This window comes from Anguilla rostrata, chromosome 7 (genome assembly GCF_018555375.3).
Source record: "Anguilla rostrata isolate EN2019 chromosome 7, ASM1855537v3, whole genome shotgun sequence".
Classification (NCBI taxonomy): Eukaryota; Metazoa; Chordata; class Actinopteri; order Anguilliformes; family Anguillidae; genus Anguilla; species Anguilla rostrata.
This window is the reverse complement of record NC_057939.1, coordinates 22,119,217-22,144,372: the sequence shown is the minus strand read 5'-3', so window position 1 is coordinate 22,144,372 and position 25,156 is coordinate 22,119,217. Positions and strand designations below refer to the sequence as shown.

Here is a 25,156-nt window from a genome sequence, read left to right as displayed (position 1 = left end):
GAATAATTTAGAATGTTAATTTACAGTGAGGAAAAGAATGTTATTGCAATTACATTCTGTGGCACTGTGTTTCTCTAACCCCACTACCTTTGTGTTCTTGAACTATCGTGCTGCAAAACCGCTCCTATTTCTAATTTGCGTTCACTAGTTAAACGAAAATTACTGATCTGTTTCAATTAAACCCCAATGGGGCAGTGTGTTTGTATCATTGAGGGGGCTACACATTTTCTGAAGTTTCCACAAAGAGGGGTTTTCTAAGCGGTTACAAGATTAAACACTTTCATAATACTTCACCACATAAATTAAATGCATTGAATGCATTGACAACCGATAACAACTCATGGAAAGGTGATAAACTGGCATATTTTCCATATAAGAGTTGCCAGGGTGAGTGGTAATAATACTTATTGTTTTACTTTACTATACTTTATTGTTCAAACTGCATAACTTGGGTGAATAGGAATAGGGGTTGAATCAAGATTAAAAATTTCAAGATCAGGTATAGAACTGGCTATTGCCTAATGACAGCTTCATTCTCTTAGATCATATGAAACCCAGGTTTTGTTCACAGTGATGTGCATGCTTTTATGAACCCGACAGCACCGACAACAAAGTATCAAACTGTCTGAAAGACACAATAACTCAATCACATACAAACCTTAGCTATTTTTTCATGCTACAAAGCACAGACAAGATTTCTATGTATAAGAAGAAACCTACAAACTTTAAGGCCTTCAATCTTCTACTTTAACTAAATTAACTAGTCATCACTAGAGATACTTTAAAGCTGAAACATTTTGTTTTTATTAAAATAATTTGCATTGAGAGAAATGCTCATCGTCACATTTGATGCTTGTGCACACAATATTCAGCCTTAAATTAACTTTTACACAGTACATATGGTCCTAACCGGACTCAAATGTACTCTGTTAGAGTTTAATTAACACTGGACATTTTACAGTGTAGCATAAATGAATGCTTGTGATTCTATGCAATATATTATGCACAATTAATACATTTCAAATAAGAAGGTAACAATACAACAATACAAAGTGGACTGCAGAAATTGGTGCTTCCATATTTATTGTTGTAGATGATATCTGTGACAAATGGCAAGCACAGCAGGTTTATACCACCATCTTGTGGCTAAAATGACACATCAAATGTAAAAGAATAAGTTCAAACAGATGGATACACAAGTATGACTAGTGTTTTTCTTATACTGTCTTATGACTAAAACAATAACAATGTGATGACATCATATTGAGAGCTACTTGATGTTCTGAGTGAATGCATTCTTTTTTTAAATCACAATACTTGGTGATGAAAAAAAACAAATGTTATACTTGATGGTAATGAACTTTATAGTTTCCTTGGCACAATGGCACAGTTGTAGTTCTATTGGCATACAAGATCATAATACGTTTTTATTTTTCATATAGAATATATAGTATTATTATATATTCTATACTAATAATAATAATAATAATAATAATAATAATAATAATAATAATAATAATAATAATAATAATAATAATAAATACTCACTTTACGGTATATAGGCTAGCTATGAAGTGTAGCCTAGATAGTCCACTCCCAAACAGACTGATGTAGATTGGAAGGTGTATTTGTTTAATGGCTGTTACAAGACTAGCTAGTTTAGTTGTGTTTAACCATACAGTACAGGGAACAATATTGTCATTTGCTGAGTATTAAGAAAGCCAAATTGTTAGAAAGCATATTTCCACACATTTAATTTAAAAATAAAATATACCATTGTTAACCACAAGCTACCTGCTTATGAATAGGCAGAACATGCACTATAGGCCTACAAGATGAAGCAGCTTAAAGATGGTTAAATATGCTTATAAAAGGGTTTTTATCTGGCTAATATCTTAGTTGCAATATGTTACATACAGCAAAGCATTTTTGCTGTTAGGGTGTGGTATATATTACAGTAAGTTTGAAAATGTAGTACCCAGGAGATGGCCCTCAATGTACATTCACATTTTCAGCAAAACCGTTTTGTACAGCAGCTACATGAAACGTGTTATTCGTAGAAACTCTGCTGTCCTGTGGAATGCCCCACTCCGCACTCTGATTTATTAGTGTGCCCTCTTAATCCAGCTGGACCATCACAATCCTTCCTATACTGAAAAAAGAAAGCTCTCAGCTGCCTTGTTCAATAGGAAAAGTTCTGTAAGGTCTTACTGTGATCCCAGGTTTGATGTTTGATACACAGCCTTGGCCATGTTGTCAGAGTTGAGTATGAGTTGCAATTACCATTACATTACTTACTCTTGGCAAAAAGGCAGGCACCCACCAGCTACTAATTATCGTCAGAGACTGCCAGAACGGAAATGAACCCCCCCCCCCCCCCGAACAAAATGGTGGAGGGAGGGAGGGGTGGCAACAGAAGAAGAGCAGCAGCAGGTCACATGACGTGAACCCTGGCAAATTTAGGCAGACGGAATCAGATGGACAGTCACCCATCCCCTCAGGCTGTACTCTTGCACCGTCTTCTCCTTGTCCATCTTTTCTCCTGGAAAAAAATTAAGAGATAAGGCCTCATTAAGAGATAAGACAGGGCTGCCCTCCACTACCCAGGAGAGGTGAGACTACAACATCTGTGTACCCCGAAATGGCTACCCCAAAGCCTGGGGCACAATTTTCAGAACTAAACAGGATTTCGGTCTCAGACTTGCACCCTGTACTTCCCAAATTTTACCTATATTTCCCATTATGTGACACAATGTCTAATCTGAAGATTTATTCATGAAATTAAAACATACATAAACAATGGTAATTTCCAGGCTAAATACAAGTAATTTTGGTTTAAAATGTCAAAATATGGAATGAGGGACAAATAGCATTAAGTACAGCTGGAAGTGGAAAAGTAGGTACTGTATCTACCATTGTAAATCAGCATCATTTTCTTTGGGTTCTTTCCCAGTTTCTGGCAGCTGTCCTCCAATAGCACAGAGACTCTCTCCAGAGGGAAGACGTGAATCTCCTCAGATTTCCCCGAACACTTCACCCAAATGTTTATCCTTTCTGCACCCTCCAGATGCTCAGTGGCCACTGTGGTTGTGAAGGACTAACAGGAAATAAACAGGGAGACATTTTTTTTAAGCATTCTGTAAAGTTCAGAGCAGCACAATGACCCCCCCCCCCCCCCACTTTTACCTCATCAAGTCACACGTTAATAAATGAGGTGTTTTTCCAAAAATATACAGGAATAAATCTGATGAATGTTTTTTCAGTCAAAACCCAAAGGCAAGGTCTGCACGTACCATTCTGTCAGGAGGGGTACCTCTTTCAGTCTCACTTCCTGTCTCTGGTGACCTGAAAAAGAAACAAAAAAAAAATAATGCTAATTCTTTTTTTGCCCACAATCCCCAAAATGACAAATGGACACACTGTTTTTGGGTCAAAGTTAGGGAGATGCAGATCTCTATATCATCTAAATGGCCCATCCTATTAATGGGGCCAATATATAAAACAATTCACACAAAATAATGACCACTGAAGTCTACACAGCTTCTATGTTGACTAAAAAAGGCTTCCATTTAATCCAATAATGATGTGATGAACTACCGCAGTCTCATAATCAGCCATGTAATACCACAGGTTCTGTAAACCAGATACTCAGATCCTTATTCTGAACATGTAGCGTGTTCTGTCTTCCTGCTGTCCATAAGGCAGAAAGCGAATAAGGAACACAGCAGGTGACTTTTATTAGTCTATAGCAGATGCCTAAGCTATAGCCCCGCCAAAGCAGCACGGTTCAAAAAATGACCTTTGAAAGCGATTTTACAGGAATGTTATTCATTTATCAGACAAATCATTGCTTCCAATATGGTTTGGCCAACTTAGCTCAGAACATTGCATATGCCTGGTCTACAAAATCTGTGGTGGCACTAAACAAATGCCTAAACAGGCAGTCAAACAGGAACACGGACACCCACCTAGAAACGGATGCAACAATCACAGCTACAATTAACTGCAATGAATTCATTCCTTACAGAGAACGGAGAACCTCTCATAAGAACTTTATGGACATTTTTCAATTCATAACCTAGATTTCAGTACATTGGCCTGACTGAATTGAAAACGGACTTCACCCCAGCCCTGATTCAGTCCGACCTGTGGATAGGCTGCCGGGGATGTTCTGGAAGGGAAAGTGAAAGACGTACCGTCTGGAAACACAGCTCGGACCGACGTTCGTCTCGCAGCTGTCTCCATCCCTCCTCTCAGGCTCCATCCCTTCTGTTACCAGAAAATGAAATAGAAAGTTGGCAGGAGTCAAAGTCTTGCATTTCAACGCTTTTCAGTACTTGGACGGGGTGAATTTCCAGAGCAGAGTAGCATTACTAATATCACGTACTAAACCTGACAGCGGGTAATAGCTTCAAATAGCCATGTTAGTCACTGCACATAAATGCAGGTGGTAGAATCAGACGCAGAAGACTTTCAGTTTTAGCAATATTGATAGGAACCACTCACAATAAAAAACAATATTTATAGGTCAAAAATTGTACTGAAAATTTTTTTACCAGTAGCCAGCAACTAATATCATTGCAGACTACAGTGGGCTTGATAGCAAATTATTAACATACTTCAGAAAAATCAGCTACCCCAGTATCAAAAGTCACTTTCTTGTTTTGTATTTGCACACAGAAGACATCTGACAGTAAGACAGTAAGTACCAGGACAGGGACCATAATGGATTAGTAGAAGAGTTTTTCCTATTGTTCTAACCTGGATCAGAAAGCCCATGCTGATCAATGAATCCATTTTGAGAGGGTTTCAGTTCTGAATTAATCACAGAATCCTCAGGATTATGACTTGGAATTCCCTGCAATAAATTCACATATTAATCATTCATTTTACCTGATGTAACAACTGTCACCCTTAACACTCATGTACAATAAAGACTTGCTAATGTTTTTGTCCTACTTAAAGGTCCAGGAAACCGAAATCTGTGAATTACTTGCTGATGCGCTGTTTTAATACTTTATTGCATTCACAAACGACAGATGGATATTTTTCAATTATTTTTTTTAAACATGTAAAAGCCAGCGCTGAAATTTGCTTGCTTTCTCCCTTGGCTAAACACCAGGATTTCAATGGGTGGGGTTGACTGGGTGCTATGTAACAAAAACCAAAAGTCCAATGAAATCGTTTCTACATGTAACATGTAAATGATGCACTAGCCAGTTTCGCGCCGGTAAGGCAAACTCATTTGAAAATGCATTGCCCCTTCTCTGGATGCGGAGAAAGGAAAGCATTTTTTCTTTTCTCAAAAATGTGGGGACCTACAAGAAATGGGTTTTATTTCTGGAGCCCACAGGCACCGCGGTATTGCAATTCAATATAGTATTTGCAGTGCCCATTTTTGCCTGGACCTCGTAGCAGAATGCAGTGGATCATATAGGCTATATGATGGTAACGCCTAGTTCATGTTGCTTTCTTTTCATTTTGTCTGTCAATGTAAGGTTACTGCTCAAACCGGCTCTAACCTAGCTAGCGATAAAAAATGGTTTACATATGACATGTCTTACAAATATGAATGTTAATCACAAGACAATCAATTGTCACTTCTGGGGAAAGTAAGCACAATTTCAGTCCAGTTGCCTGGACTTTTAAAGTGTTGTGCTGATAAGATTTTTTTTCCATATGGTAATTTCCGGAAGTATTTTTACTTTCACTTTGCAGCTGACAAATACTTTGCTTTTGCCAATGTGATCCTTTAAGTGTAACTTACAACAACATAAAGCTTGCCAGTCCTTTCTGCACACAAGTACAAGTGTACGTCAGCTAAAACTGGCTAATGTAACCATTCAATAAAACCACATGACATTGCATCTTCAGATAAAACAATCAGACAGTACAGTGAATATATCAAAATGTCCTTTTCTTAACACCATGCAGGACTTGTTTGAGTCAAGCACACATCCTCTCATAATAAACGGTTTAAATAAACAAAATATCATGCAACGGATAGACTATAAATATCATGTAACCATAACAATTTCTGAATGAAAACAACACCGTAATCACATTTTGTATATTCACCATTCTCAGAGTTCTCTTACCTCAGCGTAGAAATAAGAAAACACCAGCCCCATCTTTACAAGCTTTGTACTGACACGGGTAACTATCAGCATGCTTTTATAAAGCACTTTACTTTTACTTTCTGTTTGAGTCATGGTTGGGATTCACCTCCTTTTCCATTCCTCTAGTCAGGGTTTTCCGTGCTATGACCCACTTATCGGCACAGCACAGCGGTGTCTACTTATAACCTGCAAGGAACTTTCCGCACCTTGGAGACCAGAATAATAAACTGCTATTAGAAAATAATAATAATAATACTTTTCACCATCCATACAATGTTCAGGACAATCACCATCACCCTAAACTGATGCAAGATCTTGCACCATCTATACAATTTTCAGGAGATTTCATTAAAGTGTCAGACATAAGAAACATTTTAAATAACATACATAATAAATGTATACACAGAAGAATGTTACCAAGAAAAACCAAATATAAAACTAATTTCCTCATTCCTGTACTTGCAGGTAAAACACGCAAAATATAAACCAGGTGGAAAATAATTTAACAGGGAGAGAAAACAACACAGAGCTGCCAATAAGATAAACGCACAGAAAAAGAAATACCAGCCCTCCAAGTCAGCACAGAAAAGTAGGGCACGTTACATTGAAGCTTTGTTTCCTCCCACAGTCCAAACACATGCAGGTAAGCTAATTGGAGGCTCTAAATTGCCCATAGGTATGAGTGTAGGAGCGAATGGTGAGTGAATGGTGTGTGTGCCCTGCGATAGATTGGCGGCCTGTCCAGGGTGTATTCCTGCCTCTCGTCCAATGCACACTGGGATATGCTCCAGCACCCCCCGCAACCCTGCTCAGGATAAGCAGGTATAGATAATGGAAGAATGGATGGATGCATGCTATGACATATTCAATGTAGTGAGCTCCAGCTGTAACTGCTCACACCATTCTGCATCACTTCAATTCCTGGAAGAGGAAAATAATTTGATTGCATTTCTCTACTAAGACTTCCTCATACTGCCTTGTGGGTGTAGCAGTTAAAATGCAACTTAAAGGTCACATGTCCCTGGGTGGACTCAAAGGACCAACCTTTTCAGTTAACAGTAACACTAAAATTAGGTGAACTCTGATTTCTAAAAAATGGGACCTTAAAGCTATTTTTGAAAAGAAAATGTCTTAATATAGATAGTAAATAATTAAGGTAACCTATGATACCTTGCTAAATGCAAGGGAAGTCAATCTAGCTAGTCTAGAACTTGTATTTGGTTTACTATGTCTGATTGACTATTCAGACAAGTTTCTAAAGGAAGAGACGCTGGGGACGGTGAGAACAAGGAAGCTAATGCTAGTGCTCAGGTAATCAATTTAGCTAACTAGCCAGTTCTTCGGGGGGAAAGTTCTTCTCACTTAGCTATGAGACTGTTGGTGCTAACATACCATGTTTCAAGGCTTATTGCTGCTTTTACGTAATAAATTGCAACAAATAAATTACGCAAAGCACTGTGTAACCTTTATATCTGGTTTAGGTAGCCGGGCCTCTTGTGTTTTCGCAAGCTGCAGTGCTACACGTGATTTACACGTGACATGTGAGCTAGCCGGGCTTGATTTTGACCTTTGGGTCACCATCCCTCTTCCTTGTTACATATTACTCTTGGCATGTGGACTGGCCATATCAGTTTCTCACTGTTGTAGCCTTATTTTGTTTGCAACGGTGTCTCTGTGGCGCAATCGGTTAGCGCGTTCGGCTGTTAACCGAAAGGTTGGTGGTTCGAGCCCACCCAGGGACGAGCGCCCTTTTAATGGTGAACTCTTAGCCAGCAGTGAGTCTGAGCTGTGAAATTCAATCAAATCCTTCTCCTTTACCAGGAATAGTATTACATAGGCCTGTCAAAACTAACATCTACCAGTAATCACCTTTCACAACCTTTCTCTTCCATTAGAAAATTTTTGTGGTGGTCGTAGGCTGGAGTGCACAGGGAGTGATCGCACAGGATGGCACAGGGAGTGACCACAGGCAGGACGGCACAGAGAGTGATCACAGGCAGGACGGCACAGGGAGTGGTCACAGGCAGGATGGCACAGGGAGTTATTACAGCAGGACAGCATTCACTAGTTAAACGAAAATTACTGATCTGTTTCAATTAAACCCCAATGGGGCAGTGTGTTTGTATCATTGAGAGGGCTACAAATTTTCTGAAGTTTCCACAAAGAGGGGTTTTCTAAGCGGTTACAAGATTAAACACTTTTATAATACTTCACCACATAAATTAAATGCATTGAAAGTGCATGGACTCAATTATTGACAGTGCCAGCACATATTGAGGACAACCGATAACAACTCATGGAAAGGTGATAAACTGGCATATTTTCCATATAAGAGTTGCCAGGGTGAGTGGTAATAATACTTATTGTTTTAGTTCAAACTGCATAACTTGGGTGAATAGGAATAGGGGTTGAATCAAGATTAAAAATTTTCAAAATTTCAAGATCAGGTATAGAACTGGCTATTGCCTAATGACAGCTTCATTCTCTTAGATCATATGAAACCCAGGTTCTGTTCACAGTGATGTGTATGCTTTTATGAACCCAACAGCACCATGACAACAAAGTATCAAACTGTCTGAAAGACACAATAACTCAATCACATACAAACCTTAGAGCTATTTTTTCATGCTACAAAGCACAGACAAGATTTCTATGTATAAGAAACCTACAAACTTTAAGGCCTTCAATCTTCTACTTTAACTAAATTAATTAGTCATCACTAGAGATACTTTAAAGCTGAAGCATTTTGTTTTTATTAAAATAATTTTCATTGAGAGAAATGCTCATAGTCACATTTGATGCTTGTGCACACAATATTCAGCCTTAAATGAACTTTTACACAGTGCATATGGTCCTAACCGGTCTCAAATGTACTCTGTTAGAGTTTAATTAACACTGGACATTTTACAGTGTAGCATAAATTAATGCTTGTGATTCTATGCAATATATTATGCACAATTAATACGTTTCAAATAAGACGGTAACAATACAACAATACACAAAACAGAAGTGCCGCCATCTGGCGACCCAACAAGGGAAACAGACAGGAAAACACAGAACCATGACAATTACATTACTTACTCTTGGCAAAAAGGCAGGCACCCACCAGCTATTAATTATCGTTAGAGACTGCCAGAACAGAAATGAACCCCCCCCCCCGAACAAAATGGTGGAGGGAGGGGGGGTGACAACAGAAGAATAGCAGCAGCAGGTCACATGATGCGAACCCTGGCAAATTTAGGCAGACCGAATCAGACTGACAGTCATCCCTCCCCTCAGGCTGTACTCTTGCACAGTCTTCTCCTTGTCCATCTTTTCTCCTGGAAAAAAATTAAGAGATAAGGCCTGGTGTCAGTCATCAAGACAGGGCTGCCCTCCACTACCCAGGAGAGGTGAGACTACAACATCTGTGTACCCCGAAATGGCTACCCCAAAGCCTGGGGCACAATTTTCAGAACTAAACAGGATTTCGGTCTCAGACTTGCACCCTGTACTTCCCAAATTTTACCTATATTTCCCATTATGTGACACAATGTCTAATCTGAAGATTTATTCATGAGATTAAAACATACATAAACAATGGTAATTTCCAGGCTAAATACAAGTAATTTTGGTTTAAAATGTCAAAATATGGATAAGGGACAAATAGCATTAAGTACAGCTGGAAGTGGAAAAGTAGGTACTGTATCTACCATTGTAAATCAGCATCATTTTCTTTGGGTTCTTTCCCAGTTTCTGGCAGCTGTCCTCCAATAGCACAGAGACTCTCTCCAGAGGGAAGACATTAACCTCCTCAGATTTCCCCGAACACTTCACCCAAATGTTTATCCTTTCTGCACCCTCCAGATGCTCAGTGCCCACTGTGGTTGTGGGGGACTAACAGGAAATGAACAGGGAGACACATTGTTTTTTAAGCATTCTGTAAAGTTCAGAGCAGCACAATGACCCCCCCCCCCCCCCAAAACCCAAAGGCAAGGTCTGCACGTACCATTCTGTCAGGAGAGGTACCTCTTTCAGTCTCACTTCCTGTCTCTGGTGACCTGAAAAAGAAACAAAAAAAAAAAATGCTAATTATTTTTTTGCTCACAATCCCCAAAATGACAAATGGACACACTGTTTTTGGGTCAAAGTTAGGGAGATGCAGATCTCTATATTATCTAGATGGCCCATCCTATTAATGGGGCCAATATATAAAACAATTAACACAAAATAATGACCACTGAAGTCTACACAGCTTCTATGTTGACTAAAAAAGGCTTCCATTTCAGTGTTCATGCAAATAATGATGTGATGAACTACCGCAGTCTCATAATCAGCCATGCAATACCACAGGTTCTGTAAACCAGATACTGTAAACTGTGGATAGGCTGCCGAGGATGTTCTGGAAGGGAAAGTGAAAGACGTACCGTCTGGAAACACAGCTCGGACCGACGTTCGTCTCGCAGCTGTCTCCATCCCTCCTCTCAGGCTCTATCCCTTCTGTTACCAGAAAATGAAATAGAAAGTTGGCAGCAGTCGGAGTCTCGCATTTCAACGCTTTTCAGTACTTGGACGGGGTGAATTTCCAGAGCAGAGTAGCATTACTAATATCACGTACTAAACCTGACAGCGGGTAATAGCTTCAAATAGCCATGTTAGTCACTGCACATAAATGCAGGTGGTAGAATCAGACGCAGAAGACTTTCAGTTTTAGCAATATTGATAGGAACCACTCACAATAAAAACCAATATTTATAAGTCAAAAATTGTACTGAAAATTTTACCAGTAGCCAGCAATTAATATCATTACAGACTACAGTGGGCTTGACAGCAAATTATTAACGTACTTCAGAAAAATCAGCTACCACAGTATCAAAAGTCACTTTCTTGTTTTGTATTTGCACACAGAAGACATCTGACAGTAAGACAGGAAGTACCAGGACAGGGACCATAATGGATTAGTAGAAGAGTTTTTCCTATTGTTCTAACCTGGATCAGAAAGCCCATGCTGATCAATGAATCCATTTTGAGAGGGTTTCAGTTCTGAATTAATCACAGGATCCTCAGGATTACGACTTGGAATTGTGATGTTCTGTGCAAGGACCCACACGCAGACCAGGGCAATCCCAATAAACGTCGTCTTTATTCAGTCCGAGGTTCGAAGCCAGGTAATCAGAGAGAGGACGGTGCCGAATCGAGTTTCCAAAAGAATAGTGAAAAAACAGGCAAAAAATCAAAAACCAGGAGATCAGAATGGCGAAGGTACAAAGGGACAGGCAAAAGAGAAGTCAAGGCAAAGCGAAGGTCAAACCAGAAGCAAACAAAACCAAAAGGGGCAGGCAAACTCGAAGTCGTACAAAGGGGTGTCGCAGGAATCTCGATAGACAAAGGCTTACTAACAATCGGCACAATGAATTCGATCAACGTTCTGACACTGAACAGGTGGAAAAGACTGACATTTATACACTGGGGAAGATAACAATCAAGGAGGGGTTAAGTGAGTGAGGGAGGAGTAACAAACAACATCCAGGTGAAGAACATTAGGAAAACTAATTCAATGACAGGGGACTGACAAAACGCGGACTGGAATCACATAGACAACAATGATAATAGACGGCCTGGGTGAAGCAGGTAAAGCACGTGCTGAGAGAGAGAGGTGCGGGCAATTGCAGAACTCAGCGTTAGAGCAGGCTAGAAAGAAAAGGGGCGGAGCTACAGCGCAGCATGGAAAAGGGGAGACTGGTTAATGTATTAGTATAGTGATCTAAACTATCAAAAACCCAAAACTAGTGTGTGTTAGTCCATTAGTAATATTCACGTTAGTATATTAGTGAGGTTAGTACTTTACAATCTATAAGTTAGTAGGGATTAGTAGAAATTAGTAAAACTAGAAATAAGCAGGAAGTAAGTAAAGCGAGACTGGAAAGAAGGGGGGAAACCACGAAAACCCAGAACCACCCGAATAGTGAAATCACACAAGTACAGGGGAGTGAAGCAGCTCAGGGAACACAGACACAGAGACAGTACTGGGGAGACAAGTGACCGGGAATACAGACTACAACAGGAATTCCCTGCAATAAGTTCACACATTAATCATTCATTTTACCTGATGTAACAACTGTCACCCTTAACACTCATGTAAAATAAAGACTTGCTAATGTTTTTGTACTACTTAAAGGTCCAGGAAACCGAAATCTGTGAATTACATGTAAATGTAAATGTAAATGTAAATGTAAATGATGCACTAGCCAGTTTCGCGCCGGTAAGGCAAACTAATTTGAAAATGCATTGCCCCTTCTCTGGATGCGGAGAAAGGAAAGCATTTTTTCTTTTCTCAAAAATGTGGGGACCTACAAGAAATGGGTTTTATTTCTGGAGCCCACAGGCACCGCGGTATTGCAATTCAATATAGTATTTGCAGTGCCCATTTTTGCCTGGACCTCGTAGCAGAATGCAGTGGATCATATAGGCTATATGATGGTAACGCCTAGTTCATGTTGCTTTCTTTTCATTTTGTCTGTCAATGTAAGGTTACTGCTCAAACCGGCTCTAACCTAGCTAGCGATACATATGACATGTCTTACAAATATGAATGTTAATCACAAGACAATCAATTGTCACTTCTGGGGAAAGTAAGCACAATTTCAGTCCAGTTGCCTGGACTTTTAAAGTGTTGTGCTGATAAGATTTTTTTTTCATATGGTAATTTCCGGAAGTATTTTTACTTTCACTTTGATTACAGCTGACAAATACTTTTGCTTTTGCCAATGTGATCCTTTAAGTGTAACTTACAACAACATAAAGCTTGCCAGTCCTTTCTGCACACAAGTACAAGTGTACGTCAGCTAAAACTGGCTAATGTAACCATTCAATAAAACCACATGACATTGCATCTTCAGATAAAACAATCAGACAGTACAGTGAATATATCAAAATTTCCTTTTCTTAACACCATGCAGGACTTGTTTGAGTCAAGCACACATCCTCTCATAATAAACGGTTTAAACAAACAAAATATCATGCAACCATAACAATTTCTGAATGAAAACAACACCGTAATCACATTTTGTATATTCAACATTCTCAGAGTTCTCTTACCTCAGCGTAGAAATAAGAAAACACCAGCCCCATCTTTACAAGCTTTGCACTGACACAGGTAACTATCAGCATGCTTTTATAAAGCACTTTACTTTTACTTTCTGTTTGAGTCATGGTTGGAATTGACCTCTAGTCAGGGTTTTCCGTGCTATGACCCACTTATCGGCACAGCACAGCGGTGTCTACTTATAACCTGCAAGGAACTTTCCCCACCTTGGAGACCAGAATAATAAACTGCTATTAGAAAATAATAATAATAATACTTTTCACCATCCATACAATGTTCAGGACAATCACCATCACCCTAAACTGATGCAAGATCTTGCACCATCTATACAATTTTCAGGAGATTTCATTAAAGTGTCAGACATAAGAAACATTTTAAATAACATACATAACAAATGTATACACAGAATAATGTTACCAAGAAAAACCAAATATAAAACTAATTTCCTCATTCCTGTACTTGCAGGTAAAGCATGCAAAATATAAACCAGGTGGAAAAGAATTTAACAGGGAGAGAAAACAACACAGAGCTGCCAATAAGGTAAACGCACAGAAAAAGAAATACCAGCCCTCCAAGTCAGCACAGAAAAGTAGGGCACGTTACATTGAAGCTTTGTTTCCTCCCACAGTCCAAACACATGCAGGTAAGCTAATTGGAGGCTCTAAATTGCCCATAGGTATGAGTGTAGGAGCGAATGGTGAGTGAATGGTGTGTGCTCTGCGATAGATTGGCGGCCTGTTCAGGGTGTATTCCTGCCTCTCGTCCAATGCACACTGGGATAGGCTCCAGCACCCCCTGCAACCCTGCTCAGGATAAGCAGGTATAGATAATGGAAGGATGGATGAATCAATTTAGCTAGCTAGCCAGTTCTTTGGGGGGAAAGTTCTTCTCACTTAGCTATGAGACTGTTGGTGCTAACATACCATGTTTCAAGGCTTATTGCTGCTTTTACGTAATAAATTGCAACAAATAAATTACGTAAAGCACTGTGTAACCTTTATATCTGGTTTAGGTAGCCGGGCCTCTTGTGTTTTCGCATGCTGCAGTGCTACACGTGATTTACACGTGACATGTGAGCTAGCCGGGCTTGATTTTGACCTTTGGGTCACCATCCCTCTTCCTTGTTACATATTACTCTTGGCATGTGGACTGGCCATATCAGTTTCTCACTGTTGTAGCCTTATTTTGTTTGCAACGGTGTCTCTGTGGCGCAATCTAGGTTGGCGTTCGGTCTGTTGAACCAGAGGATGAGGTCATGGTCCACCCAGGGACAGCGCCCTTTAATGGTGAACTCTTAGCCAGCAGTGAGTCTGAGTTGTGAAATTCAATCAAATCCTTCTCCTTTACCAGGAATAGTATTACATAGGCCTTACATGTGCCATCCTGCCTGTGACCACTCCCTGTCGTCCTGCCTGTGATCACTCTCTGTGCCGTCCTGCCTGTGACCACTCCCTGTGCCATCCTGTTGTGATCAATCCTGGTGTCATCCTGCCTGTGGTCACTCCCTGTGCCATCCTGTGCGATCACTCCCTGTGCACTCCAGCCTACGACCACCACAAAAATTTTCTAATGGAAGAGAAAGGTTGTGAAAGGTGATTACTGGTAGATGTTAGTTTTGACAGGCCTATGTAATACTATTTCCTGGTAAAGGAGAAGGATTTGATTGAATTTCACAGCTCAGACTTACTGCTGGCTAAGAGTTCACCTTTAAAAGGCCGCTCGTCCCTGGGTGGGCTCGAACCACCAACCTTTCGGTTAACAGCCGAACGCGCTAACCGATTGCGCCACAGAGACACTGTTGCAAAAAATACAAGGCTACAACAGTGAGAAACTGATATGGCCAGTCCACATGCCAAGAGTAATATGTAACAAGGAAGAGGGATGGTGACCCAAAGGTCAAAATCAAGCCCGGCTAGCTCAGTCGGTAGAGCATGAGACTCTTAATCTCAGGGTCGTGGGTTCGAGCCCCACGTTGGGCGCAACCTTTTCCCTTGGGTAATCTGCTCTCTCCCAGGACAGAGTGTCTTTGTAATGTGTTCTAAGACACACTGTGTGTTTGAGAACCTGATTTATGCATGAACTATGGCCTGGAAAATTAATACTGAGATTCTGAATCCCCTTCAAACTTAAAATGGAAGGAAACTCAGAAATGCATGGAAAGACCACAAGGAATCACAGTGCAGTCTGTAAGCACCGTAGTAGGCTACCTGTTCATGGATCCACCTGCGCACACCCCAACTTTAAAATGCATCTTCAAGTCAGTTTTTCCTGATGTTGTACCAGCAAAAATGATTCATTTTCATTACTTTCAGGACCATACCACTTGAAATGCAGAGAAGTGAGGGTTTACATATAAATGGTGGTCTGACCACAGAGCACCCTTGTGTGGTTATTTGGCAATACAGCTAAAATGGCTTCTACAGAACTTTTGCTTTATGTTGTTGCACGCGTGATATTTTACAAGACTGGGAAAGAGGGACAACTTCCAACTTTCTTAAGCAACAATGCTCATTACCATAACAACAATATTAAAGTTCTATGGAAGCCATTTTTACTGTGCGTGGAGGGGTGGTGTGGCTAAAGCACCATCTGCAGACGAAGATGGAGCGATTTAGCTGGCTGTCAACCACAGCTGTAGGCAGTTACAGTGATGGCTAACACTTCATCTGTTCTGCCTGCAGTGAGACCAGGGCTCACATTCGGGCACACATTCGGAAATAAGAAAAAGTGAACCCCCTCGTCTAAACTCTGCATTTGCCAAATGTACAGACAAAACTCTCCATTCTCCGTCCTACTCTGATTTAGAGGGCGAACGTACCATCTCTTTCGCCTTTTTTTCTTCTTTTACATAGCTAGATAAACTAAAGCCACTTTAAACACTTTAAACTTTTTGTTTTGTGTTGTGATCTCACGTAGCCCTTCTCTTTATACATCCATGGCATAGCCGCGAGACGGAGGTCTGGTTGAGATTCCAGCCCAGTTAATAGCTGCCTCATTATTATTCACGCCCCAGCGGCGTGGAGTGACTTTAAACAGTGCAGTGTTCTCACTGAGTATACCAACAACAGTGTTCGTGGACATGTTCGCCGGTGGTTCTCAATCCTGAAGTTCTTTTTTCTTACTGAGTATACTGCCAGCTTAAGGGGCACACTTCTGTAAACCGCCTTACACAGACTCAATGTGATTACATTGTTAGTCACTCCAAAATGTTAAAATCCCTGTATTACTGAAGAGAGAGATCTGATGTTCATAATAACAGAGAGGAATTTCTGTCAGCAAGCTAGTCCAGCTAAATTACAAAGATGGAAAAGTGAAATATACTATCTCTTTCACAATCAATGGCAGCGGGTGTTGTCTTGAGCTCCTCACAAAGTAGACTGGCTAGACATCCCGTCCTCCTGTCACCTGCACCTACAAGGCATAATGCAAAAAGTTGCGCTCCCAAATTTGATTGCCAAGAAATAGACGGGCATGACGAGTACTGATAGACAGCAAGAACAAGAAAATTTGATTGGTAAGAAATGGACTGGGCAGAGCACGCCATTGGAAAGAAATGGAAGAAAAAATGGCACTCTGACTGCGTGACTGGTTTTCAGGGAGACAGACTTGCGTGCTGTGAGGAGTGCCAGTGAATATATTGCAAAACCTATGAGGCTGAAACAGTGAGAAACTGATATGGCCTGTCAATATGCCAAGAGTATTATGAAACGAGGAAGAGGGATGGTGACTCAGAGAGCCAATCGAAGGCCGGCTAGCTGGAGAAGGCAACAAGTAGCCTGGCTAGCTCAGTCGGTAGAGCATGAGACTCTTAATCTCAGGGTCGTGGGTTCGAGCCCCACGTTGGGCGTTGCCTTTTCCCTAGGAGTTTATCTCCTCTCTCCCAGGATAGAGGATCTAGTACTAGAGGTGGACAGCAGTCTCCTCCATCTACGCATAATTGTTAGCACAGAGGAAAGGTTCTTCTTCTTCTTCTTTCCCGTTAGGGGTCGCCACAGCGGATCAGATCCGCATATTTGATTTGGCGTATGTTTTTACGCATGATGCCCATCCTGACAGAACCCTCCCCATTTATCTGGGCTTGGGACCGGCACTAGGAATACACTGGCTTGCACATCCCCAGAGGCTGGGTTAGCACAGAGGAAAGGTTAAAACACTATTTTGGAGTCATATTATCAAGATAAAATTAATCTAATCCTGTTCCAGAAGCACTGGGTAAAGTAGGCAGTATACTTCGTAAGAAGTAGAACCTTTTGAGCAAAACGAAGCAATGAGAAAAACTGAAGAACAAAAAGATGCGGTGATGTGTGTTCGTACAGTGCAGTGTGCGACGGCCTCCAGGGAGAACTTTTGGAAAACTTCTATCTTGTTCTCCGACCTCCCCCTCTCAGCTCAGCAAATATCACATAGTTGGTTACGTCATGATTGAGAGTTCAGAGGTCAGACTTCACATGCTAATGTACGGAGAGTCAACGCCAATCTCTTTTCTGTAGAGATGGGATTTCTGTGAGTTCCCGCATGTTTGATGAATGGTGCTACTAATTTCAGCAAGTCATCAAAACGCCTAGCACGCATTCGGAAATAAGAGAAGCGGACCTCCTCGTCTAAACTCCGCATTTTCTGAATGTACAGACAACTCTCCAGTCTCCGTCCTACTCTGATTTAAAGGGCGAACGTACCATCTCTTTCACCTTTTTTTCTTCTTTTGCATAGCTAGATAAACTAAAGCCACTTTAATCTCCTCTCTCTGTCGCATTTGTGCTTCTATCACCGCCGCCATTGTTATTTTGTGTTGTGATCTCGCGTAGCCCTTCTCTTTATACATTGTGGTGGAAATTCTCTAGATCTCCAAGTTCAGTGAGAAGAGTCAAATAGACTTTCACACAATAGCAGTTAGCTAATAGCTGCCTCGTAATTATTCACACCCCAGCGGTGCGGAGTGACATCAAACAGAGTGGTGTTCTCACTGAGAATACCCCCAACTGTGTCCGTGGACATGTTCGCCAGCTGTTCTCAATCCTGAAGTTCTTTCTTCTTACTACTGCCAGCTTTAAGCTGGCAGTATACTCAGTAAGAAGAAAGAACTTCAGGATTGAGAACCACCAGCGAACATGTCCACGGACACAGTTGTGGGTATTCTCAGTGAGAACACCACACTGTCTGATGTCACTCCGCACCGCTGGGGTGTGAATAATTACGAATAATTACGAGGCAGCTACTAACCGGGGCTGGAATCTCAACCAGACCTCCGTCTCGTGGCTACGCCATGGATGTATAAAGAGAAGGGCTAGAAGCGCGAGATCACAACACAAAACCAAAATTTTACAGTGTTTAAAGTGGCTTTAGTTTATGTAGCTATGCAAAAGAAGAAAAAAAGGCGAAGAACATAGTACGTTCGCCCTCTAAATCAGGGTAGGACGGAGAATGTAGAGTTTTGTCTGTACATTCGGCAAATGCGAGTTTAGACGAGGGGGTCCACTTTCTCTTATTTCCGAATGTGTTCTAGACATTTTGATGACTTGCTGAAACGAGTAGCACCATTCATCAAACATGCGGGAACTCACAGAATTCCCATCTCTACAGAAGAGAGATTGGCGTTGACTCTCCGTATATTAGCATGTGAATTCAGCCCTCTGAACTCAACCGTGACGACCAACTCTGTGATATTTGGACCAATAGCTGAGAGGGGGAGGTCGGAGAACAAGAAAGAACTTTTCGAAAAGTTCTCTCTGGAGGCCATCGCACACTGCACCGTACGAACACACAACACCGCGTCTTTTTGTTCGTCAGTTGTTCTGATTGCTTCGTTTTGCTCAAAAGGTTCTACTTCGTACGAAGTATACTGCCTACTTTAGGAACCAGACCCTTTGCTGTCTGAAAGCATCAAGTCAAAATGACAGCGTCCCTGGGTGGGCTCGAACCACCAACCTTTCGGTTAACAGCCGAACGCGCTAACCGATTGCGCCACAGAGACTGCGTTGCCGCTTTCCCTGCAGGAAAGTAACATGATCATATTCATGACGATATCTCCTGCACGAAGGAGTGGTGAGGTATGGGCAGGGACATGTGTGCAAAGAACAGAAGGAAGCTACACAAGTCCAGCTAGCTCAGTCAGAAAAGTATGAGGCCTCAAAGTTCGGTGGCCTCAACTCCTCTATTGGCCTCATCCGTTGAAAAGGAATTGAGTGCAGCACTAGGGGCATAAAAGTGAGTTTAACATTGGGAGGGGGACACATTAGCTCCCCGGCCCCCACCCCCACAATAAATATTATATTTAGTGGAAATATTAGCTGGCTTTGTTTTGACTTTATTGTTCTGTTTGTACACAAGATGTTATAGAATAAATAGGTCATTAATCATTATGACACATGATGGTCTATAATTGCTTCCCAGTTATCAATCATCACTTAGAAACAAGAAAAAGAAAACAGCAACGTCCCTGGGTGGGCTCGAACCACCAACCTTTCGGTTAACAGCCGAACGCGCTAACCGATTGCGCCACAGAGACCACAGCGGCCAACCCAGCGAGAATGTCACATAATCCATTGGCCCCAGGACTGTTGCCTGGCAACAATGTGCTACGTGGCAGCAGAATGGGGGAGGGGCGGAGGGAAGCGGTAAAAATGCAACAGCAGGGAACTAAAATAAGCAGCCCGGCTAGCTCAGTCGGTAGAGCATGAGACTCTTAATCTCAGGGTCGTGGGTTCGAGCCCCACGTTGGGCGTTGATTTTGCTCAGTAAACTGCCCCATAGCACCAGCCAGCCAACGACACAATAGACCCTGCTAGAGTAGTGGTTCCCAACCTGTCATGTCAGAAATAGTAAAGCATGCATGGTCAACATAGGCTGAAAGGGGGAGGGGCAGAGTGAACAAAGGAAAAACAAGTAGAGGAAGCCCGGCTAGTTCCCCGAGGAAGCCGTGACTCTCTGTAATTCTTGGTTGTGAGATCCAGTCAAATCCCCGTTCGCCACAAAGAATCTACCAAGAATTGAAGGACGTGGCCAATTAGAGCTTTACAAAATAGTCTCCTTTACAGCATGAAACATACCGGGTAAAAGCTGGACATTTACAATTATAATACTGTTATTAAAGTGTCTTCTTTGAACCCATATCCCAGAACAAAATGTACCAATAAGATCAAAACACCCTTATTATTTAAAGGCCTATGGGAAAAACATAAAATAACAGATGTTATTAAAAAATTCAGCACATTGTGTCACTTTCACAGTCACATTCAACCACCATGTTAATCCTTTAAACTCTATGTGGCTGCAGCATATAGCACAGCGTGCCAGGATGCCCGGCTAGCTCAGTCGGTAGAGCATGAGACTCTTAATCTCAGGGTCGTGGGTTCGAGCCCCACGTTGGGCGTTGATTTTGGAATCAACTTTGGCACTAACCTCCACTGAGAGTGGGCCTCATGGTTGAGGGCCCAACCTGTCATGTCAGAAAATAGCTATGCATCATGCCATTAACCCTCCTGTTATGTTGCGGGTCAAATTGACCCTTTTTAAAGTTTGAAAATCTAGGGAAAATACTTAAAATTATTTTTTCAGTATGAAACTTCTTCTACTGGCCTTAATTAGTGTAATCAACATTTTAAATGAAAATGGTTCATTTCATGTATTTGCAAACCCCCCCTGTATGGGGATTGACCCGGGAACATTTTTGCTGTACCTAAAAAATGAACAGAACAGGAGGGTTAACAATCACATGATCACAACGAGCTTACTGTGCTGTATTCCAAACAATTACATAATGGGTAACTCTCTGCCAACTTTACAATTTTAAAAATTGAGGTTCAGAATGAGTGCACAGAGAGGAGGGGGATACAGTTGGGCAGATTCGGTAACATTTCACAGTTTTTCCCTGAAGTCATAAAAAGTGGTAAAGTTTCCTCTGTGGTGTATAAATAAAAATAAAAAAATCAAAAACAACAACGTCCCTGGGTGGGCTCGAACCACCAACCTTTCGGTTAACAGCCGAACGCGCTAACCGATTGCGCCACAGAGACAGCCGAATGGCATTCTGCGAGAACGTAATATGATCCTTTGATTCCTTAGACTGTTGCCTGGCAACAGTGTGCTACGTGGCAGATGCCTGGGGGAGGGGTAAATCACGTGTAGCACTGCAGCTTGTGAAAATGCAAGAGGCCCGGCTAGCTCAGTCGGTAGAGCATGAGACTCTTAATCTCAGGGTCGTGGGTTCGAGCCCCACGTTGGGCGTCAAGTTTTCTTTTTCAAGGTCCTTTAACAATCGTTTCCTTTATGTACTCCTTCCACATTCTCATAAAAAAAGGCTCCTAAAAGCCAACTACATTCTCATCAAAAAATGATTTAAAAACTTTTGGACGAACTTCCCAAATAGTCAATGTATGGGAAACACTACTATTGCTTCTACACAATGTACGCTTTAATGTAATTTCAATGTAGTCTACAGTCAATGTTTTCACTGCAATCATTTTTTGTGCCATCTAGTGGACAGGAAACATATTACACGTTGAACTAAGAACAGATTTTTAAAAATCATTCTACACCTCTTAAAGATTAATTTAAATTTGATATACTTATGAACAATTGTGAACTGTATGACTTTAAAAGACAATAAAAAAATAATAAAATTATAATCTGCAATAACAATGTTGATTATGTAGATTGTTGCACCTATTTCTCATGTTTGAAAAAACACCAGTTTAATAAGAACAGTTTTATCCAATTTAATGTACAACTTGTCATGTTCTAGTGAATGGTATAATCACAAAAAAACACCGGGATCTATGTGAGATATTGTTAAATTCAATTTATAAAAGACAAAAATGTCATTCCAATAAAAATAATTACTCACAGATATTTGATTGACAAGTTGGTGACACGCCCGAAAAACAAAGCGATGCTTCAAGCATCAACACAAAACCTATGCAGAAACCCCGTGTGAACGTTGCATAAATTCTGTTTCATACAGTGCAACCATATTTCAGGTTTATCCCCTACGGTTTTTTGCAGAGCCAAAATGTGTGGTAAATTTAAATTAATGCCTACTTACGATATCTTGGCAGGCAGGTGTACCAACTTCATTTTGTGGAGAAAAGAGTAGGCACAGTTGACAAATAATGTAATATAATACAAATGTAATGCCAAGTCTTTTGACACAGCCACTGTGTCGCAATTCTCCTTTTGGCATTATCTTGCTATTTTCATGCTATGAGTCCTTAACCCTCTTCCTAGCTGAAGCAACCGTTTAAACAAAAATAAATTAAATGTTAGCAAGTTTCCCAAAACAATTAAATTAAGTAACACTAACGTTACAGTTTATACGTGCACACACCCTCTTTTTTAAGTGTCACGTTGAAATTGCTATAAAATTGTGAATATAATCAGCCACTGGATCAAGTTAGCTTTCCACAACGACTGGAAAATCTATTAGAAATTGGGAAAATTATATGTTTGGGGACATAAATGGGTTTTGTCTGGACTAAGATGGCGACTTCTAAGACCTCCAACCTCCGAAACGCCCCAACGCTCTGCATCCATTTCTGATGTAGGATGCTTAACGTTTATTGTTGAGAAAAATTGAAGACACCATTATCAGCACTCTGCTGACAAACTACCAGAGTTGAAAGGCGTGGTCTTTCTAGTTTTATTAACGTAACGATAACGTTTCAAGAAAAAAATCAAGTAACGTTACCAAACGACGTTTGTCACAGTTACTTAGTTACGTTAACTTGCGGCCTAGCCACATCCTATCGTCTGCCAATTTATAGCAAAATTCACCAAAAATCAAACGGAGACTACACCTGTGTGTTCATATAATAAATGCCATAGAGCGCTACACACTGTTGAAACTGATAATGTATAACAACGCATAATAAATGTATTCGTTAACATGTTATGGTTCAGCTCAGCACAGTTCCGACATCAAGTGACAAGAACGATCACTCACCCTCTGAGGTACCTTCACAGTGCAACTACAGCCACCATTTCGACGAAAACAGTTGAAAAAACGAAACCATTGTGGCTGGCAAATTACAGCATACTGACGACGTTCAAACGCAGCAAATAAAATAAATACGAAAACTACCTATCCAAGTGGCAGATGAAGTAAAAGCGCAACAGCTAGCAAGAGCACATGCTGACCGTCGATACCAGCTAACACAAGTTAGCAGGAAGCGACTGAAACTTATATCGACTGGACATCGCATACTTGAACTTAAAGTGCTCAATAGACAATCCGAGTAAAGCAGATAATTGCTCTTGCATGTCACAGGTAATTTAGCTAAAACATACATCGACTATACACACAACCTTCCGTATTTGCCAACTGGTAGTCTTCCCGCTTCAGTAAAATCATAATACAAAATGAATGTCGGGATACAGGAGGTCTCTTAAAAATATGCAAATGTTTCTTTGCAACCACGAACGAGGGTTAATGGCTTACAGAAAACGTAGGAAAACGCAACATTTCCGTGTGTGGCATCTCTAATTGTAGTATCAATGTATGTTGTTTAATTTAATTTTAAATAGGCCTTAAGTGCATTTTTTAAATGATTGTTTTTGGCGAGCAGTGCAATTGGGAAGCCAAGGATGAAAGCCAGCATTCCCTGTTAAAAATGCCAAGAGCACCAATGCATTCTCTTGAGGTGTAGCGACTTATGCAATACGATCATCCACTGAATACTTAAATGTAAATGTAACGATATCAGGTCTAGTCTACGGCTTTAGCCCAGTGATTTTCCTGCTGTTCAATGTTTCTGTCATGTCTTTTCTTCGTCCCAGTGGTCAATACTGCAAAAGAAGAAACACCTGAGGTGGGGATAACAGGAAAATCGATAGGCTATAGCTAATTATTATCGTCACAATAATTGGTACTGCACAGGAAGAAACACTGAGGTGGGGACAACAGGACAGGCGTACACGTTGAAGTTCATTCTCCATTTTATTACCTCTCTTTCTCAAGGACAGCGCAAAAGTGATAACTACACACATATATGACGTTGCTATTCACACAGACAGGCATCACAGACCCGCAAAATGGTGTAAAAAGAGACACTAAAAAAGAAACAGTTGATTTAAAGGAGTTTATAATGCATCACTCTATACAGCACTGAAGGAAAAAACAACTTTTATATCAACTATGATTTCAAGCATTCATTAATTAAATCTTTACAATTCTGGCCCTCTTCTGGGTTCTGCAGTCACCGTCTGTTGAGTACACAAAGTACAATTTGCCTATACAAGTGTTTTATTTATTGAAAAATTATCATTCCATTTTTAAATAATTCTATGCTTCTATGATTGTAGAATTGTATGATTCTATGATTGCTACAGTGCAGCTGCCACTGTTCATCTCATTAGTTGCTACAGTGTACTTGTTCCTGTTGTGCGTGTGTGTGTGTGTGTGCACACATCTGCGTGTGTGTAAGCTTGCTCACATAAGTGCCAGGATTCACTGACTGGTAATACAGCTCTGGTTTGCAGCAGGAAACACTGGGAATACTTGCACTGTGGGGGCAGGGAACATTCTGAACTATTCTTCCTGAGGTTCCACCGAGAGGGCACACACATGAAGCAAAACTCCCCTGCCCCCTGGTATCCGTGAGTGTTAGAACATCAAACAACTGCGCAGAGGCTGTGTTCTGGGAGTGGTACACCGGGCACAGACTTCGGGAGAGCAAGTCAGAACACTGAGCACTACAGACTTGTCCATGTGGGCCAGTAAGTAGGTGTGGATTCAGCACCAGGTAAGTGTTTTACCAGGTGCTAGACAGTAGGTGCTGGGTTTTTTGTTGGTCTGGGAGCAGTCTGCTGAGGGTCAATGAGTGTTGGGGACATCATGCAGAGTCTCTGGGAGAACTTCATTCTTGGATTGTGGAGCCTCTCCTTCTTGGTTAGCAGCAGTTTGACTTTGGGGCAGTTCCGCGGCTTTCAGCCTGGCTCCATCCCTGCGCAAGTCCAAGGC

At 41.0% G+C, this 25,156-nt stretch overlaps 2 protein-coding genes and 10 non-coding genes across 16 annotated transcripts in view; 6 read left to right on the top strand and 6 right to left on the bottom strand.

The window, feature by feature from the left end:
- Positions 1 to 1,066: 1,066 nt before the first annotated feature.
- On the bottom strand, positions 1,067 to 13,329 carry LOC135259388 (uncharacterized). Of its 4 annotated transcripts, none has more exons than XM_064343765.1 (6): positions 13,197 to 13,329; positions 4,762 to 4,858; positions 4,197 to 4,269; positions 3,294 to 3,345; positions 2,914 to 3,097; positions 1,067 to 2,542 (listed from the first exon to the last, which is right to left on the bottom strand). In XM_064343765.1, the coding sequence occupies exons 1-6, from the start codon at positions 13,308 to 13,310 to the stop codon at positions 2,460 to 2,462; spliced, it is 603 nt and encodes a 200-aa protein (XP_064199835.1). In that variant the 5' UTR covers positions 13,311 to 13,329; the 3' UTR covers positions 1,067 to 2,459. The 4 variants fall into 4 exon arrangements, with proteins under 4 accessions (XP_064199835.1, XP_064199836.1, XP_064199834.1 ...); XM_064343766.1 differs by lacking the exon at positions 13,197 to 13,329 and adding an exon at positions 6,079 to 6,305; XM_064343764.1 differs by lacking the exon at positions 13,197 to 13,329 and adding an exon at positions 6,099 to 6,300.
- trnan-guu (transfer RNA asparagine (anticodon GUU)) lies at positions 7,788 to 7,861 on the top strand. The gene has a single exon. It is a non-coding gene; the product is annotated as a tRNA-Asn (tRNA).
- Positions 13,330 to 14,923: 1,594 nt separating the features above from the next.
- Positions 14,924 to 14,997, bottom strand: trnan-guu (transfer RNA asparagine (anticodon GUU)). The gene has a single exon. It is a non-coding gene; the product is annotated as a tRNA-Asn (tRNA).
- A 112-nt stretch (positions 14,998 to 15,109) lies between these two features.
- trnak-cuu (transfer RNA lysine (anticodon CUU)) lies at positions 15,110 to 15,182 on the top strand. Its single transcript has one exon. It is a non-coding gene; the product is annotated as a tRNA-Lys (tRNA).
- Positions 15,183 to 16,977: 1,795 nt separating this feature from the next.
- Positions 16,978 to 17,050, top strand: trnak-cuu (transfer RNA lysine (anticodon CUU)). Its single transcript has one exon. It is a non-coding gene; the product is annotated as a tRNA-Lys (tRNA).
- A 2,050-nt stretch (positions 17,051 to 19,100) lies between these two features.
- Positions 19,101 to 19,174, bottom strand: trnan-guu (transfer RNA asparagine (anticodon GUU)). Its single transcript has one exon. It is a non-coding gene; the product is annotated as a tRNA-Asn (tRNA).
- Positions 19,175 to 19,634: 460 nt separating this feature from the next.
- trnan-guu (transfer RNA asparagine (anticodon GUU)) lies at positions 19,635 to 19,708 on the bottom strand. Its single transcript has one exon. It is a non-coding gene; the product is annotated as a tRNA-Asn (tRNA).
- Positions 19,709 to 19,851: 143 nt separating this feature from the next.
- trnak-cuu (transfer RNA lysine (anticodon CUU)) lies at positions 19,852 to 19,924 on the top strand. The gene has a single exon. It is a non-coding gene; the product is annotated as a tRNA-Lys (tRNA).
- Positions 19,925 to 20,499: 575 nt separating this feature from the next.
- On the top strand, positions 20,500 to 20,572 carry trnak-cuu (transfer RNA lysine (anticodon CUU)). Its single transcript has one exon. It is a non-coding gene; the product is annotated as a tRNA-Lys (tRNA).
- Positions 20,573 to 21,141: 569 nt separating this feature from the next.
- Positions 21,142 to 21,215, bottom strand: trnan-guu (transfer RNA asparagine (anticodon GUU)). Its single transcript has one exon. It is a non-coding gene; the product is annotated as a tRNA-Asn (tRNA).
- Positions 21,216 to 21,353: 138 nt separating this feature from the next.
- Positions 21,354 to 21,426, top strand: trnak-cuu (transfer RNA lysine (anticodon CUU)). Its single transcript has one exon. It is a non-coding gene; the product is annotated as a tRNA-Lys (tRNA).
- Positions 21,427 to 24,120: 2,694 nt separating this feature from the next.
- The window catches only part of gba2 (glucosidase, beta (bile acid) 2), a 20,283-nt gene continuing 19,247 nt past the window's right edge, over positions 24,121 to 25,156 (bottom strand). For both annotated transcript variants that reach the window (XM_064343747.1, XM_064343746.1), the window contains one exon: positions 24,121 to 25,156. This exon is cut by the window's right edge and continues 159 nt beyond it. In XM_064343747.1, the coding sequence (XP_064199817.1) occupies positions 25,010 to 25,156 (147 nt within the window). In that variant the 3' untranslated portion in view covers positions 24,121 to 25,009.